Source organism: Myotis nattereri (genome assembly GCF_964212035.1).
Source record: "Myotis nattereri genome assembly, chromosome: 1".
In the NCBI taxonomy this organism is placed as follows: Eukaryota; Metazoa; Chordata; class Mammalia; order Chiroptera; family Vespertilionidae; genus Myotis; species Myotis nattereri.
Window position 1 is genome coordinate 28,404,607 of NC_138075.1, and position 21,755 is coordinate 28,426,361.

The 21,755-nt window shown below is 44.6% G+C and overlaps 1 protein-coding gene across 1 annotated transcript in view; it reads right to left on the minus strand.

Moving 5' to 3' along the window:
* Positions 1 to 21,755, minus strand: part of RAD51B (RAD51 paralog B) — a 521,923-nt gene that overhangs the window by 39,464 nt on the left and 460,704 nt on the right. Inside the window, exon 9 of the mRNA XM_081088043.1 lies at positions 10,182 to 10,285. Within this exon, the coding sequence (XP_080944169.1) occupies positions 10,182 to 10,285 (104 nt within the window). The remainder of the gene's footprint in view (positions 1 to 10,181; positions 10,286 to 21,755) is intronic.

The window sequence follows — 21,755 nt, forward strand, 5'->3', positions numbered from 1 at the left end:
GACTCCACAGAGATTCTTTCTTTCTCCCCCGCCCTTCTTCCCTCCCTCCCTCCTTTTCTCTCTTCTTTCCTTCCTTCCTCTTTCTTAATTTCTTCCTTCCTTTATTCTTTCATTTCTTTGTTTTTGTTTTGACAGCAAATAGCAGAACACTAAAGGCGAGCCCAGACATGGAAAAAACGGCAAAGACGCTGGCTGGAAAGGCCAGAACTTGGAAGTTGAGAGAGGAAGGGCCCAGATATGCCGACTGAGTGGCAAGGTTCAGAGGACCATGTCCCATGGGGCTCATTCTTCCGCAAGAATGTTTTGTTGCCATGCAGAGCCACGCTGTTACAGGAAATAACTAACTTTTATTTCCCAGAGATAGAAAAAGCTCTCTCAAAGCAACGACTCATTCCACTCTTTGAAGGGATCATTCCACCTGGTACAGTCACTGAAGGAGGCTGCACCAGTGGTGGAATGGAGAAGTTTTCCAAGCAGCGTGCATGAACACTCTTACATTAACATGGGACCAGTGTGGGAAAATGGTTAAAAACCCAGGGATTGGGGGGGGTGGTATATAGATGTGTATGGGGGGTATGGGGGGTTCCCTTAGAAGCCATGCGATTTAGAGCAATTTTTAAAAGCTCTATAAAGCCCAATGTACTCATCTTTAAAGTATACTTAGTAATACCTATCTCACAGGGTAGTTGTGAAATTTGAACAAGAAAATACCCATAAAGCCACCTGGCACAAAGGAAACTCTTAATAAATGGCTGGGTAGACAGAGCAAAGCACTCAGAAAGCCGGGGCTGTGGGGTCTTTGGGCGATTCGTGCTCAGTCCCTCCCAGCTCTACCTGGTGCCTCAGTGCCACCTTTTTAAGGTTTATAATGATGCATCTCGTTCTGGAGGCTTGACACCCAGATAATTCTGTGACTTTGAATCGTGGGTCAACATCCCAGCTCAATCTCTCCTTGCCAATTCTGAGTCAAGACTTCAGAGGGAGGCCGTGGGCATGGCCACTGGAGCCTGGCTCTCCAAAGGTGTTCCCACAGTCATAGGCCCTTTGGTAACAATAAAACCAGGGTCCAAGGCGCAAGCACACATGCTCTTTGTCCTAGATGCCAGAACTCTTAAGCTCCGCCAAGCCCAGAAGGAAAACTTTCAGAAAGGGACCCTCTGTGGAAAAATCTCTGCTTCTAGCATTTGAACTCTAAGGCAACTGCCAGAAGCCATTGGCTGATTTAAAAATCTAGGCAAGGTTATGGCCTGTGGAGAGAGGGTGATAATGTAAGGAAGGAGTGAGTGTAAACTCTACGGCAACTGAAAACTCCAAGTTATGTAGAGCAGCAGAAACCAGGAGAGTTCAGCGACTCGTACTGTAGCGGACACGCCCTCACTCATGCATTGGATAGTGTTGAGCAAATCTTCAAATGCTATGGTAACATAATCAGACTTACATAAATTCAAATCAAATGCTGGAGATATATTTGCTGGGTTTCCCCTCACACCTCTACCACGTTAATCCTTTGGCTGTTTCCCATCCCCCAGCACCTAATTTCATAAGCCATTAGGATTATGGAAGGGCCTGAAGCCCCACCACACCCACCACCCGATCTGGCTGACATGCACACCCCACTGTACCGTGCTGTGACCCTCACGGCCACAGTGGACTCCTGAAACAAAGCAGCGACCACAGGCCTAGGCAATGCACCACCTCGGGCAAGCCAACTCCCCAGCAACAGCAACCAGATCTGAAATCTCCAAGCTGGGTCTACTTTGGCCACATGTGTGACAAGCTATGCTTTTCAAATCACACATACACACACAGGGCAAAGAGCATTTCTGAATCATGGTCACATGTCAGATGTATTCCTAAGGCAAATGATGGAAAGAGCAAGAGAAAAAGCAAGAAATGGCTCATCATCTCCTTCCTAATGTCCCTGTCTCAGAGCGGAAGGCACTGCTCTCATACATAACCCAGTGTGCGTTGGAGGTATGCTAAATGGCATCGTAGAGCTAGCCATCCTTGGGAAAAATTCAGAGAGAAAGTTAGTAAGAACGATTCATTGCCAGGCCAAGAATCATCACTTGGTCACGGCTCCATGTTCCAGTGCCTCATTTTATTCCTATATTTTCTTTTTTAAAAGCCTACATCTAACCGAACATGAGGCAACAAAAAGAACATGGGTTCTGGAGTCACACAAACTTGGTTTCAAATCTTGACACCACGACTGAATACAAGTTACGTACCCTCCCAGCCCAGGAACTCTATGTGTAGAAAGAGAGATGATAAGGTTCATGCTGAAGGGCTGTTGTCGGGGTTCATGGAAATAATGGATGTGAAAGGCTGGAGCATGAGGCCTGCAGCCCCAGGCACTCAATAAAAAACAAACTCCCCGCCATCCCTAGAGAATAAAGAGGGCTTAAATTAGCATCACCCGGAGCACGAGAACAGAGCAATGATGCTCTTCACTACCGAAGACGGGACCCTGAGATGGCTGGAAATGGGTCCCCATACAGGCTGCCTCCTGCCTCCTGTCCTCTATGTCCCCATTCTGCCCAAAGACTCAAAAATATGATGACCACAAAGCCTCTCCCACGCTGAGGAGACCAGACAAACCAAAGATCAGGACACTCCAGTTTTCCAAACCACCGCACACCTTTATCCTATGAGGATAGGTGACAGGAAGCGGAAGATTCAAGGGTGACCCTCCATGGGCACAAATGACTGTTTGCAGGAGAGGAGAAGGGAAGTCAGCCCTGCGGGCAGGATGTTGTCTATAAGGAACGTCATCTGGCTGGGAAGTCTACGCTCCCTGTGAAGTTCAACTTGGAAAAACTTACTTATTTACATGTCTGGACCCAAGAATTTAAAATGCTGACTTTTATCTGGTAATTCATTCAATGTGGGGTGGGAAGGTGCCTTTTAAAAATATTTTGCTGCAGAGTTCTGTAGAACCCTTTTGGGAACCACTGGAAGTTACTGGGATATAAATATCACATTTCCCACAGACCCGGTAATTTGATTGAGCTTGGGGACTTTTTTGTCCAGTTTACCTACTAAAAGTCAGCACAATACAGTGAAAATAGCAACAGAGTAGGAGTTAGGAGAATTGAATTCCAGTTCCACTTCTATTACTTACTAGTTGTGTGACCCTGAGTAAGTCACTTCACCTCCATTACTTATCCCCATCTAAAACGAGGGGCCAGCACAGAGGGTGGGTTTGAGGACCACCCCTGTGAGAACCGGGGCCTGGGAACCTTCACTGTTAACAAACACCTGTGATTCTTAAGCTCGTGGCAGCTGAGAATCACTGCATAAGATGATCTCCAGAGGGTTCTTTCTAGTGAGAGTGCTGCTTCGGTTGTAAATCAGTTCCTAGTTTATGTAGATCCTAAATCCTTTCTCCCCTTTGTTTTTTCAAACCAAAGATGTTGACCCATTTTCTTCTCACTCACAGCTAACCAACCAAGGCTAAAATACAACATCCTGTCCAACCTTCACTCTCAAAGGAGCCAAATAAATTTCAGCGTCCTTGACTCTCCGGTCACTGCCTGTCCAAGAGATCTTGTAGCTGTTTCCTATGCTGTTTTCCAACTAAAGGCACTTCTCTTCCCTAGCGCGACAATGAGGGCTTCAGTTTGGTTCCAAAGCCCAGTGTCTCTTCTACTTCCTGCAGCAGCTGAGATTTCTCTAGAAATCTCTCATCCACATATTTGCCCTGGTTTACTTAGCAAGTTAGAGCTGGAGGGGTCACTGCATAAGATTTGGTACCAGACAGTGTGTACAAATAAAACTAGTCAGAGCTGGCGGAGAATGACAGAGGAGATAAAATACTGGTGAAATGAGTGGCTCATTAAAGGGGAAGTCACCTAAATATTCTGAGAGTGAACTAGGCGTTCAGGTCTTGATGGTCAGAGCTCACGAACCTCAAAGAGAGAACTAAGGACATGTATTGTCTCCCATGAAAACAAATGCGTTGAATTTACAGTAGCATTCTTTTTAAATATATATATAATGACTTCAGAGAGGAAGAGAGAGAAGCATCAATGATGAGAGAGAACCATTGATTGGCTGCCTCCCGCATGCCCCACATCAGGGATTGAACCCACAACCCAGGCATGTGCCCTGACCATGGAATCGAAACGTGATTTCCTGGTTTAAAGGTAAACATCCAACCACTGAGCCATGCCAGCCAGGCTACAGTAGTATTCTTTAGTCACAGATACAACTCTACTTGATGAAAAATGGTATCTAAACCCTATGGTGGTTCCCCTACCCTTGTTTTGTTTTGATTTCAATTTGAACTTTCATTGCCCCCATGTGGCTCAAAATCTCTTAGGAAAAACAGACTTTCACCCTCAGCAGAGATGCATGGTCTGTCACAGCCAAAGCATCTGAGAGGGAGACCCCGGCCAGAACCCAGAACCACAGGAGCATCTGCAGGATGCATTTTTAACTGGTTATTTCCAATGGCACCTCTTCAAGGGAAAGTTTTTTCTACTTGAGCCCATTCCAAAATAGTGATTTTTTTTTAAGCACACACACTGACATTTTTCAAAGGGAGTCCCATGGAGTTTGTTTGTTTGTTTGTTTGTGTAGGTGGTGGGAAGATATTGATGTTGTTCTCTCCAATGTGGAGACAGCAACGGGAAGTTTGCCCGTGGGTGTATGCATGGATCTTTCTCAGCTGGAGCCGGTCTTTATACTGTGTGAGTCCCAGCTCACGTACTCGTGTGCTGTTCCTGCATACTTGCAGGTAATATTTCCTCAGCTTTTTAATCCAAGTGACTGGTGACCTGAAAAAAAGAATCTTTTGAAGAGTCACCCTTCTGGGTTCCCCTTTTACACATTTTCTCAATCTGCTCAATACCTGTTGGAGCTCGTCTGATGGAAGGATGTGAGCAGGGGGTTAGATTTCACACTCGAGCAGCTCTGAAAAGGGAGTAAACATTTATACCCAAGGCAATGGGCTTGGCTAGGATTCTCTGTTCCCTCTGCTATTTCTGCAGATATTTATGCTTAAATAATTTCTCCCAGGCCTGCAGCACAGCCAAACTTCTCTTCTGGCTGGATCCAGTCAAACACACACACACACACACACACGAACACACACGCACACAAACACACATGCACACACACGCGCGCACACACTCGAACACACACTCAAACACGCACACACACAAGCGCGCGCGCAGGTCTCCTTGCCTAAAAACACAGATGAGCTGGGGTAGAACAAAAGAGAACAAGCTTGGTGATCTGGGACCATTTTACAAAGGGAGAAGGGCTCATCTTTGAATGAGGGCAACTGTGTTTAGGGTTTGCTTGCTTACGCAAAGGAATCCAACCAGGATTTCAAGGGAAGCCTGGTTCCCACTCTCCTATAGCCCCCAGCAGGCTGGTTCTACAAAAAAAAGGGTTCCTGTATTCTTACAGTGTTTCTAAATAAGTATCTGCTGACTTTAAAAATGGACATTACTAATACTTTGGGAGAACTATTAAATTGGAAAACTCAGTTGCTATGGAGAAGAGTGATTCTAAATAAGCAGCGTGTTCTTCCCCAAGACTGGGCTCACACACAGCTACAAGGAGTTTGCTTCCTTCTTTCTCTCTCTTTCTAAATAAATGTATTGAATGTGTAAGTGTCAAGCACTGATCTTGCCTCTGAGGGGACGCAGGAAAGATTCCGTCACAGTTCTCAAGGGGCTCATCCTTCAGGTCTCACAAGGCAAAAACAGAGACAAATTTTGAGGTGCAATTGAGGGCTAGACTGAGGGAAGAGGGCCTGATTAGGGCGGGGATGCTGGGGGGTCCTCAGAGTGATGGTGTTTGTCTTTCAAAATACAAAATGGGCACCGAAAGAAGAGTGATGTCACCAGAACGGGAACGCTGAATACTTCCAAGACGCAAAACAACCTGGGACTGTGAGAAAAGCCCAAGGATTGAAGTAAGGACCGGGAGTGGAGTGATGTTATTGGTCTTGTCAACAATGTGCGTCTCTTACTAGAAGTCTCTTCCCTCCGTGGTCTGGAACATCAGGATGCCTTCTACATGGAAGATGAAAATATTGTTCTAAAGCCCATTTAAATAAACCTTCTGGATGAAAAAGTCACCTCTTTCCAATTTGTTGAAATAAGAGAGTCATAATATTTATTTCATCAAGGGAGTGTGAAGCTTAGTTGGGATTAATTTACTTCAGTATTCCTTCTCGGGCACTTAAAATTTTATATAATCCCATATGTGGTTTGCAGGAGCAGACTGCATGTGGATTTGATGAGGAATAGTATGAATATTTCATCAAGGTTTTCATCCTTCTTTCAAGTATAACCACCCTCACTCTAGCTTTTCTAGTCCCTCAATACAAGGTGCCTGGTTACCGTGAAAACTTCCCAAGGTGGGCCTCAGCCAATCCCGTGTGGATGCTGCTGCCCCATTCATCAGCACAGGACCTCCCATTGTGCTAGGGCCTCCCTCTCCTCTAAGGCGCACTTGGCTCAAGATGCACGCATACAGCACCTACTGTTTACATGTTCATCTATTTCCCCAGGTTGACTGTGAACAACTACAGAGCATCAACTTACTTATACTTTGAATCTCTTACAAGCATCTTACACAGTAATGAGCAGAGAAGAGGTGATTAAATAAAGGTTTGTCAAATAAATGGGTACACACATCCTATGCTCATGTTTTCAGGCAAAAACCAACCCAAGTCTTCGGAACCTATGACTTGACCTCCTGTCTTTCTCCTTTTGCTCCACCCTCACCCCAACATCTTCCCTTTCCTTCCCTAGTAACCCGATTTGATCTATATCAGGTTTCTAACCTGGGCTAGACCGTCAAATCACCTGGGGGAGCTTTACAAATAAAACGCACGCCGAGGCCTGGCCCCACCAGCAGGAATGCTGACTGCATTGGTCAGGGTGGGGCCTGGTGCTGGTATTTTGTAAATACTCCTGGGAGGCTCCAGAAACACAGATTTAAAGTGATATTCAAGTCCCACCTTCTTCTGATAAGACTAACTTGCTCTGATGAGTTTACCTTCCTGGGACTCAGAACAGTGCTAACCATGTATTAGGTAGTTTGTGCTTTAACTCCTGCATTTCATTTCGATAATTCATGAGTGTGTATGTGGGCATGCGTGTGTATTATATATCTCAGTCATCTCTCGGACTAGAACAGAAGAAACTTGAAGGCAGGAACTGTCTGCTACTTCTTTGCATCCCCCAGCCATGCACGTGGTGAACCAAATCATCCTTTTATTTATGTAACAAAACCAAATCCACTAAAACGCAAGCACAAAACCCCCAGCAGTGGCCATTTTAATTCAACTCTAAGGACATGTCTTTAGTAAGAATAAAAATGTTGCAAAAAGGGTGGGGCAGGATTGAAGCCAAGGAGGAAAAGAGTAAATAAAAGTCAAATGGAAAAAAGGCTAAATTAGTCCAAAAGAAAATGCTTCCCAGCTTCACAAGAGCGTTTTTACAAACACTGAAGCAGAATAAACAAGAGAATTAACTTGGCTTGTGCCCTGATAAGGCGATTTCTTCCGCGGTTGTATAATTCTACATTTCCAGGGTGTAAAGAAAATAATCTGCCGGGGAGGACTCTGTCTGTCGGACTATACAATCCAACTTGGGCTCATCAGCTCGCCAGTTTGCTCAGTTTGGCCTGACCCCTTCCAGCCACTGAGCTCAGACTAAGCCTCACATTCGAGCCCTGATGCAGAGCTCAATGTCATAGAAACGGGATAAAACGTAACTTTCATTCCATAACCTTGACCCCATGGCATGTGGCCTCTGCTTGCGTATTGAGAGAAAGAAAGAAAAAAAAAAGAATGAAAAACAAAAGCTCTATCTTTAACTCCCCATTGGAGCTGGTGTTCATATCTGTCTATGGAATGATCTAGGCATGTCCTCCTACTAAGAGGTGTTATAAAAGGTATTATTTGGAGCAATCACCTTAAAAGCATGTATCCCAGAAAAGGTGGGTCTTCACGTGGCTCCTCTACTTTGTCATGAAGTAGGACCACAGGAAAGGGCTGATGAATCACTAAGCACACCCTCTGGTGAGCTGAGATCAGGGCATCAGGTCGAGGCGAGTTTTCTATATTAAATTTTATCCTACTTATCAGGCCACAAACAGAACAACTGGTCCCTGAAGGCATACACATTTCTGTAGATTAATTAAGCATACGTTCTTTGGCCTGTGCTGGCCGTTTTTAATGCTGGTTGTATTTTGCTTTAAATTTTTATTATTGTTTGAAACATGATTCAAAAGCATTTAACTCTGCTCTTGATTGATTAGCAATGATAGAACAAGCTGTCCTTTATAGATTAAGATAACACCACGGACCCCTCTAATGGGATATGAGCTGGTAGGCTGTCACTGATCTATCTACACTTTGATCTGCATTCTTATCCTAACCAGTGGCCTACAATTGACCTTATGAGCCAAGATCCAACAGCCACCAAAATGTTCCAGTCACCAAAGAGACACAGAATAATAGCATTTGTCCTACTAGCTATTTCCTGTTGACACTAACAAAATAGAGATGACTGGTTAATTTAATAAAACAAATGAACAAAAAATGTGGCTCTAACTTCTTTATTTACTAATAAACACTAGAATTAGTAAAACTAGAATCTGGGAGCCTGGAACCCACAATACCATGTATAATAGAGTGAATCACAAAATCAGTGTGTCATCTAACATCTAAAACAGAGATAAAGTACAAAAGTTTTCAAGGAGTGGGGTTAAGGATCCATGAAAATGACCGAATCAACATTGACCCACAGGACCCTGCTTCTTCAAGGAGTCCAGGGAGCAGAGCTTGACACTCCTTAGCGACATGCCTGAGAGCTGCAAGCAGGGTTTACTGAACAACATTTATAACCTGGGGTACAAACCTAAGGCCATTAGGTTCTACAGGAACATTTTTGGATGTGTTCTACTGAAAAGAAAAGAAATGGATGCAGGACCCAGGAAACTTGAATTATCAGAGAAAAGGCCTCATGGAGGCAACGAGCACGCCAGGGCCTGAAAACTCAAGAATGTTCCCTGGAATGAAAACAAGCAGCTCCATCGCCTCAGAACACAGCTGACTCAGTCCTCGGCTGGAAGGCTATTTACACGGTCCGAGCGAACCAAGAGGAGTCCTCTGGTCCGTAGCCGAGAGCACTCGGAGAGCTATGTCTGGAACAGGCAAGGGCTCCTGTCTGTTTTGGATGATTCCTGACTCCCTGAAAAAGAGCCAGTTCACCCAATGCAGGTAAAGGGCTACACGCCCTTCCAACCACCCCCTCCCCACTACCCCCTCTGGAAAGGGCCACCAGCAAGTGTAACATTTCATGCCTCTTTAATTAGTGACTTGGATTTGCTATATATTTAGCAAAATGGGCAAATCTGGGTTCTGCATTCTGACCCATCCATTACATTAGAATAATCATCCTGGCTTCCTTCTCCTCCTGTGTGCAGAGGAGGTCATGGTGGAACCTGGTCCACACAGGATGAAGCTGAAGTTAGCCATCAGGAAGAAGAAATGTCCTAATTAGGAGGCATCTTTCCAAAAGGTCAGACAGTGGTGATCCTTTCTTAGAGGGTGGAGGGAAGATGAAGAAGGGGTAGAAATGAACCCTTCTGGGTGAGAGGGGGAAATTCTCATTTGAGGCCAGCACAGAAGCCATCAACAGGGAGCTCTTAGAGGCAGCATCCTTTCAGAGGTCTCTCTAGCATCACCCAATCCTTTAAACTACTGGCTATGAGTCGATGCAAAAGTACCCAGGACCTGGGGAACAGTGATTCTCTTGGAAAGGTCTGTCTGGCCTGAGGTTTTCAAAGCACATTCATCTCAAGAAAAAGCACCATCACTTTTTAATTTGTACATGAATGACCTAGTGCTCAACCAATAGGGTTGATCATTCAGCCTTTACTGATGGAGAACCTGAGATCCCCAGAGGTGTGTGCCTTGGTCACTTACAAGCTATTGGCCACCATCAGGTCACTTACAAGCTATTGGCCACCGTGTGAACTCTCTTGGGTCTATACTTACAGTTCTTTTCCTGTGACTTGTCTCCCCACTTCATTTTACTGCTGTTGGGGCAGGCAGGGATGCTTTTTGTTTTGTTTTTCCCTACGCCCTGTGTCAAGCCAGGACAGACAACATGGCCTTGACAATCACAGAACAATGTCAAAGCACTCACCTGTCTTCTCTCTGAACCAAGGCTTTGGAAAATCAGCCGTGTGTTCACACTGTGGCTCCAGGTGTTGCCTAGTGCAGCTGTCACACAGCTGGATCCAGAAGGGCCTGAAACGGAGCAGAACATAGCTATGACCTTGATGCCCTTTCTTGTGATGGTGTCTCACAAAAGTCCAGTCATTGCTCATTGCTTAGAGCACGTGGAGGCTCAGTTCATGACCACAGAAGCTGATGAATTAGAGGAGAGGGGTTGAAGAATTTGAGACTAAAAATAAAAGCCAGCATGAGTTTCCTTCAGCCTCAGGGAAAGTGACCACTACAGGCTAAAGGCAACAGAGTTACACAGCAATAAGAGGTCTCACTGCAAGGGAATTTGGAACCATTGCTAAATCAAGCCACTCAACAGCCATGGTAGAAAGGCAAAGTGCTGCACAGAGTAAGAGCTGGTTATGAAACAGTCTTAGTTCAATAGAGTTGTTAAACGTTTTTAGCTTGATAAGAATTTTAACTCAGTGTTCCTTATCAATATAGAAATGGCGGCATATGCATATAAAATTCCTTTTCCCTTCACACACACACACACACACACACACACACACACACAGACACGCACCTGGAGGAAGAATCTGGAAGACCTCACCATTTCATATCTCTGTATTAGACATTCTTATCCCAAGAGAAACATTCTTTTACCACCTAAAACGTTCCTAAAAGGGAAGGATCTGAAGCAAACTCTCTGAGTTCTAATTTCCCCCAAGTTGTACTTCAGCTACTGTCTTCCACCTCCAGAGCTTCATGGGTGCCTCTTGACATCTACTCCGCTCGCCTCGTCTTCTTCCTTATCACAGGCAGGCTAAAGGGTTCCATCTTCTAGCAGCCAGCCTTTGCTGTCATATCTAGGTTGCCTTGGAACTGCTGTGCCCACGTTTGCCTGGGCCAGGGGAGGTATTCTGGTCTTTCACCCTTTGTGCCTGAGGATAAAGTACTAACTCCTAAGCGTACTTGGTCATCTGCGCCTGTAGCCCTCTCTGGCCCCACCATTGTAAGCTCTCTCCCTGGATGGTGCTTTGCAATTTCCTGCCTTCTCTGTCCTCAGCCTTCCTGACTTCTTGTCAGAGGTTGATAAAGCTTCTCCCTCCTTTGACATCCAATCGTCTGGCCTCTTCTGCTTAGTGGGTGGACTGCAGAGAGCTGGCCACGACCAAAATTCTTCCTAATACCCAAGTGCCGTCAGTGACTAGGAAATAAATTAATACAGAGGCCAGGTGTTTGCATTGTAACACGTAGAAATTCTTTACTACCACAAAATAGATGTACACTTTTCCATTTTTCTTTTAAAAATCTCAGTCTGTCTTCCCTTTCTTGATAGAGACACATTAACAGAGAAATGTTTTCTGCTGTAAGTACACCAACACAGCCAGGGCTTGAGCAACTGGTTTTTCTTTTTTTTGCATTTTTTTTTCAAACAGCTCTATTGAGATAATTCATACATCATACAAACCACCCACTTAAAGTGCAATGGTTTTTACTACATGCAGAATTGTTCAACCATCGCCACAATCAAACTCTAGGACACTTCATCACCCCAAATGCAAGCCCCAGACCCTTAACCATGAGCCTCCAGCCCTTCTTTCCTGCCCTAGCCCCAGCCCCAGGCAACTGTGGTGAATTAGGAAATTCATCCAGGACCTCAAGGGGGGAGCCCCTGTTCAGCTCTGACTGCTGATATCTTATGCCAATTTGAGTTCATAGTTAGCCACATCTTTTGATGTAAAGAGAAGCCAGAAATCAATATTTTAAGTACAATCTCCTGATTTTTAAGTGTTGGTGTAGTTATTTGTTTTAAACACACAATAAGCATGCGTGTGCACCAGGTATGACTCACTCCCACCAAGCTGGCAATGTCTGCTCCACACCGATGATTCCTCAGCCCTTGTCTCAGCCCCTGACTTGCCTCAGCACCTGTCCCCTGTTTTGAACCACAAGAATTGTAAGCCTGACGTAATGAATTTTAACACCATAAATTCCTTATCTTCCAATAAAGCTTACATCTTCCCATAGAGACACACTCCTCTTTTGTTGTGCCTGTCTTTGGCCTCCCATTTAATCTGGTTTGAAACCTGAGTTCCATTTTTAGGTTTCTTCTCTCATGCTCCTCACACCCAATAAATTGTAAAGCCCTATTGGTTTGACTGTATACCCTCACCTGCATACTTCCCGACCCTCCATTCTCTCCTAACTCCAACCTTAGATCAGACGCACATGAGCCTCCACCTAGGACAAGTGCCATAGCTTTCTCCATGCTGTCAGTCCTTCCCTACTAAAAGCCCATCCTCTGTTCTCCGGCCCGATTGGCCTCTCTAAGCACACAGCTAAGTACGCCACCTTGCATTCACGATCCGCATGCTCAAAGACTCTGTACGCCCCCATGTGCCTTCAAAGAGTTCTAATTCCCAAGATTGGCATTTAAGGCTCTTCAGCCTATACCCACACTGTCTTTCCACACCTCTCCACTCCATGTAGATTTTGCTCCAATTTATCACTTCTTCTCCATGGCCCCTCTACACCTGGAATGCCTCTATGTCCACACATTATCCTCCATACCGCTTCCCTTATCCTCATCTCTAAACCCCTGTAATACTTTCACTCTCGCGTGTGACTGCCATTTTCTGTCCTGTGGTCTGCTACTTGCGTGCTTTACTTCTCTCCCCGAGTGTATATTTCAAGAGGACCACATCCATGTCTGATCCATGCTAGTACACCTGAATCACTTAACACAAGGTCTGAGATACAGGATGCTTAATAAATACTGGTTAGATAAATAGTTAATAAGTTATGCTTCCTAAACATTGAACCATGTGATGTGTTGGTTTTAGCAGATCTATATTCTTAATTCTATCTTGCTTAAGCTAAAATTAATGGTTTACCTTTTTCAAGCAAACTCTAGAAGCTTGTTGCTTCGATGCCTGCTAAGTGATGGGAGAGGCTGAGTTTTCGAGTTTGCCAGGGAAAGGCTACATGTGAATCACTAGAAGATGCTAATGAGGGAAGCACTCAACCATGTTCTTGGTACTAAAACTGTAAGTGTCCCAGGTCTAGAAGATGTTTTCAGAAATCAGAACCACATCGGGCCAGTAGTCACTATTGCAAGACTTCCACGTTCCTCTACAGCATTTAAAAGTACCATATGCTTTGCTGTTTTTCAGACAGGCAAGTTCAGGTCCTCAGGGCCATGAGTGCAAATGCCCACGGAGAAGTTTCCAGAGGAAACCCTGCGCGAGCTCCCTGGAGGAGATACATTTTCAGGGTACTACAGGCATTGAGCCACCTGCAAGTGCAATAACAGCAAGGCCTTGAAAGTTAATAATAAAAGACAATGTTTTTAAGGTACCATATGCTAAGCACTAGGTAAGCCCTTTATATAGGGAGCCCTTCATGTCTTGTTTGAGTTTCATATCTTAGTTCCATTTTTTTACATCCTCACAACCACTCTATGAGATAGGTAGTAAGGTTCCTATTGACAGAGTAAATCTATGAGAGATTAAGTAACTCTCCCAAGGTCACATGGTTGGTTAATGGCAGAGTCAGCGTTGGAAACCAGGCTGACAAAATTGTAACCTCTTCTCCAATTAGTTTTCTCCGGGCTCCTGATTCGAAGAGCCTGCCCCTCTGCCAGCCAGGAGGGCCCCTGGGAAGGGCCGGAAGACACTCATGGGGGTGTTGGGAGCATTTTATCACTCTTCTCAACTCTGCATGCTCCTTGGACGCCACACTCAGCTCCCTCTTTCCTGATGCACAGTGATAACCAGGGCAAGGGGTTCCAGATGATAAGCAGGCCTGGCTGGGCAAGGTGTTTCCCCTGGCTCAACTGGCCCACAGCCGGATTCATGCCCACCAGCTGGCCTACAGCTGACCCTCTCTGGTTGAAGACTTAACAATCTGACTGGGATTAGAAAGTTATTTAACAGAGTCTCAAATATGAGAAAACAATTGAAGGGTGGTTTTAGGTGGTGGAATCACTTGAGAGAGAATTGGGAGAAAGGGAAGTGAGGAAGCTGTCAGTTACTATCAATTGGTAACTTTTTTTTTCTTCAAATGGAAAACTCAGTGGTCTCATGTCTGCTAACTTTCAAGCATTCCCATGTGAGGGCTGGTTTAAATGATCATTATTGCTGTTCATGGGGAATTTAAGGTAGAAGGAATCTGCTTACTGGCTTTTCAGAAAAGGTGATTTCCTGCCCAATGACCTAATTGGTCAGGAAATAGATAAGCGAGTCTTCTCTATGCTCATTTTAAGCGGAAGTTCCAAAAATTGGGGCACTCTCTCCTTCTCTCCTTTTTGATGACTGATATTTAGGCCTGCCAAGGCAACATGACTTCACTGTACTGGAATTAGGTTGACTTCAACACAAATTAAAAAATCAAATAAACGAACTGGGTTTTAAAAGTATTTTCATTATTGGGGATTTTTCACTGTCACAGGTTGAGCCTGCAGAGGTATCTGAATGCACTATGTAGAGAAATGTAATTGATTTACTGTGAAGTCAGGTCTCTGTAAAAAAGACTGTGGGAACATTCATTCCCTACTCTCTCAGAGACTTTTTTAAGTAAGTCAAAGCATGTTCTCCTTCTGTGTTTGCTTACCCACCTGTGAAATGCGAATAATAATTCTTGCCCCCAGGCAGCCGAAGGTTCCTGGTGACCCTTAGATGAAGGTACTTGGTACACATGAGTGACAGAAACAATGATGAGCAAACACTGTAGATGGAATCTGGGAAGGAAATAAGTTTAATCATCATCTTCTACATTGTTCATTCTGCTAATAATGAGGCAAGCTTGCAAAGCTCAGTAATGAACTGGTTAAAACAACAGGACTTGGATTCTGGAATCTCTTTCATAACTACACGCTATCTTTTGTATCCAATTCCCCACTCCTTAGGAGTGGGCGTAGGTTATGAAGAAGCATTTCTCACAAGGCAAGGAGCTTTCTTTGCACTGTACACACAGGGTGTGGAGTCTTGTGCAATCAGACTGGAGGAGTATAATCAGGCTGCTATGTAGCCTTGATTTCCAACAAGGGAATGGGCCTCCGGTACCAACCCGTATCAGCATGGGGAGCCTTCAATGAAAAAAAGCTTCTATGAAAACATTCCAATTTATGACTTCTGTGGCTTAGCATTTCTAGGAGGTCAAACTGAATCTCCAATACATAACATAAAAGTGTCTGCTGCGCAGCAAAAGGTCAACTTTAAAAGAATAGGCTTTTCCATGTTGAAATAAATTAAAGTGTAAACAAAGCAGTTACTCCCAGAATAGGAACACGGGGGAAGGAAAGTTCATGGCCTAAGAGGCTGGATATTCTGGACATTGGGTCCCTCCTATCCCTTCAGATGAAAGGCACCTTATTGAGACTAGAAAAAGGAAAATAAAAAAAAAAAGAAAAATATTTTGAGGACTGAAAGGGAAGGAGATGGTATGTTGCCATTGGAACTGACATTCTCTTTCTTACCTCTTGTCTTCACATTCTAAAGCAGTGGTTCTCAACCTTCCTAATGCCACAATCCTTTAATACAGTTCCTCATGTTGTGGTGACCCCCAATTTCATTGTTACAAACTGAACATAATTAAAGCATAGTAAAAAACAATATGTAATTATATATGTGTTTTCCGATGGTCTTAGGCGACCCCTGTGAAAGGGTCATTCGACCCCCAAAGGGGTCGCGACCCACAGGTTGAGAACCGCTGTAAAGCATGTTCTACAAAGCGCACCATAGCATATGGTCAGCTGCTGGCTAGGAGGCGGGACCCTGGAGTTCTACTTCTGACTTAGATGCGGGCTTTTAGTGAGACCAGGTGGAGGAAGGAGAGGAGGTAACAATGAACATTAGACTAGGCCTTGGTAATGACCAGGTTTTTTTGTTTTGTTTTTTACTTCTCTGAGCCTCAGTTTCCTCCTCATCCATAACAAGAAATGGTTGTTCAAAATGTTCTCAAAAGTTCCTGCCTGTTCTCAGAACTTTGAATCTATGGTATTTTGATGACAAGAAATCAGCTCCTCATTCTGGACCCCCCTTTTTCCAGGAAGTTTGAGAATGCTCTACGCCAGTGATTTTCAACCTTTTCTATCTCATGGCACACACAGACTTATTACTAAAATTCTGTGGCACACTAATATATATATGCTAATCTGACCAAAAAAATAGGTGTAATTTTGATTGATTTACAAATAAAATTTTAAATAATAGTAATTACCTACCTTTTTGCTCCAAAGTGGCTTTTGGAAAAATTAGGTGCCTATACTTGTATATAAGGATTTTTGGTACCAAGAATTAACCAATCAGATGCAACCTTATTATGTGACATGACCATTAAGATGCAACTCTATTATAGGACCTATGTATTTATGGTTTAAGACAGGGCATTCACACCGGACGGCTATTGTGGAGTTGGCTGTTGTCACTTTTTTATGTGACAATCTAAGGAAAAAAGGTCAGTGCCCCTGGCTAAGTAGTCAGTTACTGCATGTTTTAAAAATTCTTGCAGCACTCTGGTTGCAAATTGCTGCTCTACTCTGTGTGCTAACTTGGAACGGCTATGACCTACCCGGGGCCCATTTAGCCTGAAGAGTACGGACATGTGGTTCTTTGCTTGGGAGCAGATTTCTCTCCAGATGAGGCTGTTTCTTAGTCTGTCCTACCCACTAAAACCTTCTGATGGGTAAATCATAAGTTGTGGCCAAGTTCCATAAACACAACTTCATAATGACAAAGCTTAAAGATGAGAGTCTGAGTGAGAGAGCAGAGATTAAAAGGGGATTATCATCCACTAAATTCAGTTTCTCCTGTTTAAACCCAGGCCCATGGAAGTTGCTGAGCTTCAGCATATGCTTTTTGTTGGGTCATTCATTTGAACTGGGGAGGGGACTGAGAACCTCGGTGAGCCCCAATAGAAAGATGACGGGGGGAAATATTTAGATCTGCTTTCCCCCAAATTTCCCAGAGTATCCTGGACTACCTCCGTTAGTGGGTCATTAGCTCTTGTTCTATGTGATGCAGAAAGGCAGAATTTCAGCAACCAAAGCTAAAAAGGGTAAGTGGGGAAAAAAAGAGAGAGGAAGACTGCCTAGCAAAGGCTATTTCTAGAAGAAACATTCAAGACGACCTACAAACTCCATGAGGCCACAGGGCAAAGGTATCACATCACATAGGCTCACACATCTACCCTCCAGCAAAATTAATTCCCTTGGGGGCTTGTGGTTCACTAACTGAACCCGTGAACCAGCTGTATTTAGTGCACTGTACTTCCTTGGGCCTCTAAAATTGACAATGGTCTGTAGGTCAAGTTCCAACGGAAGTGATATTTCTGACCTAGCTCTAAAAATAGAGCACTGGAAAAACCCATCAGCTGCAAATGGCCCAGGGACCACACGCTATCTATTAAGCAAGTAACCGCAGACTCAGTGCTGCCATTTTAGATGAGAAAAAAAAAAATCTTTTGTTATTTATAATCTTCAGAGCTTTGAGATTCTCAAAATACTTTAAAGCTATTAGTCTTCTTTTGGATTTACAAATAAAGGATCCGAGGCATAAAACCACGTAATAACCGCCTCAATATCAGCTGCCCACTGAGGAAGGCATTTGCCGGGTGAAGAATAAGGCTCCTTCACTTTGGTAAAGTGGGAAGTTTCATTCCCAGTGTCTCGTGGCTAGAGGTGAAAGAGGTGAATGCAGTTCAGAGTCTTTACTTACACAACACACCTAGGCCGATCCAAGTCTCAATAAAACTCGTTACTGAGGAAGGTAAAAAATGTGAGAAGACGCGGAAAGGTGGGGCAATCAGAGGTTTTGGAATGCAAGAGTCAGAGATGGATTATTCCCCCCAGCCAAAGGTAGAAACAGTGAGCTAATCACTAGGATAAAGACTGGAATGCACCAGCACAAACCACTGAAGCAACTCGGTTGGCTTTTGTGGGGGGAAGAAAATACTTTAACTTTCCCAGAGTCTTACAGTGATTATGCAAGTTATCATCCAATAAGGCCACTTTTGAAAATGGAACGGGGGCATTTTAATAATTATATTGGGGTAACAGATACGTCAGAACTGTTCTGGGCAAACCAAGACGTATGGTAGCCCTACAGAGACACCATGTAGCAAATGTCCCAAATCAGCATGAGGATGCTCACCCTACAATAAACGGTCAGACTAGCCTTCGTCTCATTTATCAACCCAAAGCCCTACAGGGGATACTGCATAGGACTTCTCCACTCCGTTTGCAGTGACAACCATGAATGTCTTCAAAGATAGTTAGGAAAACAATAGGCTTGAACTAGGTTACCTGAATAGAAGGAAGCAATTTCCTCCCCACCTGGCTCAACTTCCAACACTCCCCAGGAGGCCATGCCTCTGAATCCTTTCTCCAATAAGACAGCTTTCCTCCTGCTCACTACCTTCTATTTGAGCAGAGGGGAGAACCCCGAATGGTGACCAGTAGCTAGGTCTCCTGACCTTTGAAAAGAATTCTTTAATTAAACATAAATTCACTCACTAGAGAAAACACAAACTATCCTTAGGTAAATACTAGAAAATAAAATAAAGAAAAACCCAACCATTTCAGGGAATCTGTGGCACTTTCTTTTTGAACGTAGGCTTCACTGAATATAAGCTAAGAAGATGCTTATGTGAACCAGGTTTTCCCCCACAACAGTGTGTTCCACCTGCTCACTGTGGGCAAGCGGATTCCTCCAATTGTGCCAATCGGCCACTGAGGTAGCGAGGTAGGACCTGTGCTTTTCTGCTCCCTTTTAGACCCAGAGGCAGCTGGGTTCCCATATGGTCATCATTTCATTTTTTGACCATTAGATTTTTCTCAAGTAACTTTTTTTCTTTCTTTCTGGCAGAAGCAGAAGAAATACTTATTCTGATAAGTATCTTATTCTGATTTCAGATTGTTTATTGTTTTGGCTGTGGGGAAAACTCCCGCTCAGATGTTTGCATTCAGCCAACTGCCTTTGGAAAAAGCTGGGAAGAGCAAAAAGTGGCACATCCTTTCTCGGTGTTAAACTACAGTGAAGTCGCTTTACACATCCAAGGAGCTGGCCTGTCCAGTGAGTGGCAGGTGATAGCCCGTTGTCTGAAGAGCAAGGGGACACTAGCAGTCATGGGGCTGCCTTTGGCAAATCAGCACCAGGCAACCCCGGGCCGAGACAGGGTCCTTGCCACGGCCTTGGCTTGGCAGAGCTGGGCCCAGGCACATCTGCCAGGCTTCGGGCTGGCCCTAGATCGCTGGCTCTTTGCAAGTAATAGGGATAGAAAGGAAAAAGAACTTCTGTGGGTTTTTTGTTTGTTTGTTTTATTCATTTTAGAGAGAGAGGAAAGGAGAAAAAGGGAGAGAAACATCAATGTGAGAAATATTGATCGGTTGCCTCCCATATGCACCCCAACTGGGTATCGAACCCACAACCTAGGTATGTGCCTTCCTAACCAGGAATCTAACCTGTAACCTTTTGGTGGATGCTGCAACCAACTGAGCCACCCGGCCAGGGCGGAATGCTCTTGTTTATCAGGAAAGCTGTTCCTGAAGAAAAACACTTCTGTGAAAACATCAGTGGCTTAATATATCATTAACACAAAAAGACATTGCAACTAAATGCAATGTCTAATCCTAGAATGGATCCTGGATACGCACGCGCGCTCACACACAACAACAACAACCGCAAAATTGCTAAAAGGACATTGCTGGGGCACCTGGCAAAGTTCGATTAAGGCTGATATATTAGTAACAGTATTATATCAGCATGAATTTCCTGGGTGAGATCATTGTATTGTGGTTATGTAAGAGAAGTTCTTGTTCTTAGGAGATAAATGCTAAAATATTTGGGGATGAAGGGTTATGATGCCTACAACGGACTCAAATGATTCAGCCAAGATAATAATAATAAATTAATATTATAAAATGGATAACAATAATATGAGAGAAAAAATGTGGCAAAATGTTAACAATCTAGGTGAAAGGTATATGGGAGTTCATTAAACTTCCCTTGGAACTTTTGTGCGTGTTTAAACTATTTTTTGTTAAGTAGGCTGGCCAACCCTAGGAGATGACCTGGGTCCCCGTATGAAAACAGGACAGGGCACAGGCTCTCTGGAGAAATTCCTGGGGCAGTGTTTCATACGTGTCTTTATGCATCAGAGTCACCTGGTTTACTTTAAAAAAATGCAAAATCCTTGTCCCCAACCCCACTAATGAATCAGAATCTCTGAGGGATGAGGCCCAGGAATCTGCTCTCCCAGGTGATTCCTACATACCCCAAAGTTTGAAAAAAAACCACACCTCATGCATTAGGCATTTGCTGTTTTGCTTACAACTGCAGGCTTCTCAGCCCCCACGGATGGTCCGTGTACTGTCCTGGGCACATCTGTGCTAGGAAAGTTCCACCTTCACCTTGGGATGCGGCTCTGCACCCTGGTCATCAGGGAAGACAACGCACTGGTGACTGCCCTTTGGCCCAGTTGTTGGCTCCTATCTGCTGACGTTATCCCCCACCCCACTTCCCAAGGGGACGGGGGAGAGAGATAAACGCCCTTCAGAAATGCGATCACTCATCTGGTTGGAGTTTTCTTAGAGGAGCCACCCCAAACCCTAATTCACAAAGTAGAGGAGGGGCAGCTGACGGCCGGTGCCGTGAAACAAGACAGGACTAGTGATGGGGCCCAGGCCCCCTCTCAGGCACAGACCCTCATTGAGGCTCCTCAGTCAGCATCCGTGACCTGCATTTCTTCGAGACGCCAAACATAGCTCAGCTTTCGGAGTTCAAGCTTCCCTTCGTTTCTTTAGTGACAACAGGAACAGAGTGTAGTGAAGGAGAGAAGAGAATAAAGGGGGACAGCAGCTAGAAGCCCCCAGGGGCTTGGAAAACTCCAGAGTACTCACGTGCACCTGATAAATGCAACTTTAAGTGCATTGACACATACTGCTTCCCTCCATCCACAACAGTGGTATAACCACCATTCCCGGCCACGACAAAGCGGTGACCTGACACCCGGAACCCACCTGGTCAGAGGCAGAGCTGGGTGGGGCCTGGGCCCAGGCATCCTACAGCTCTCTGCTGTCCCAGCTGCCTCCCTCTTGGCGTCACAGAGCACATCACGAGGAGAATGCTTTTAATTATCACCTTGCACAGCGTGGAAGATTTATGGCTGTGCTTTCCTCCGGCCCCAAATCAAGCACCCCTTTGGGAAGTGGAATGATCACGATAGCAATCAGGATGCACACAGGCGTGGGAGGGAGTGGAATGCTGGCATCACATATGTTTGTTGCCCCTGAAGGCTCTGAGCAGGGGGTGGGGATGGGGGTAAGAAGTAGACTGTTGATAGTTCAGTGAGGCAATCCCAGTGTCCTCAGCACCTAAGTTGCCAAAAGTTCTTTGGGTTTCTTTTCCCAAACTGGTGAACTCAGCTGGGCTGCCGAGTTTCTTCAGTTCAGTGTGTGTTTCCCTGAAACTCTGGAGCTGAGAGAAACTGAGTCAAGGCTCAGAGAAACGGCTGCCCTTCTTTCTCCCTTTCTGGGGTGTGCACACAC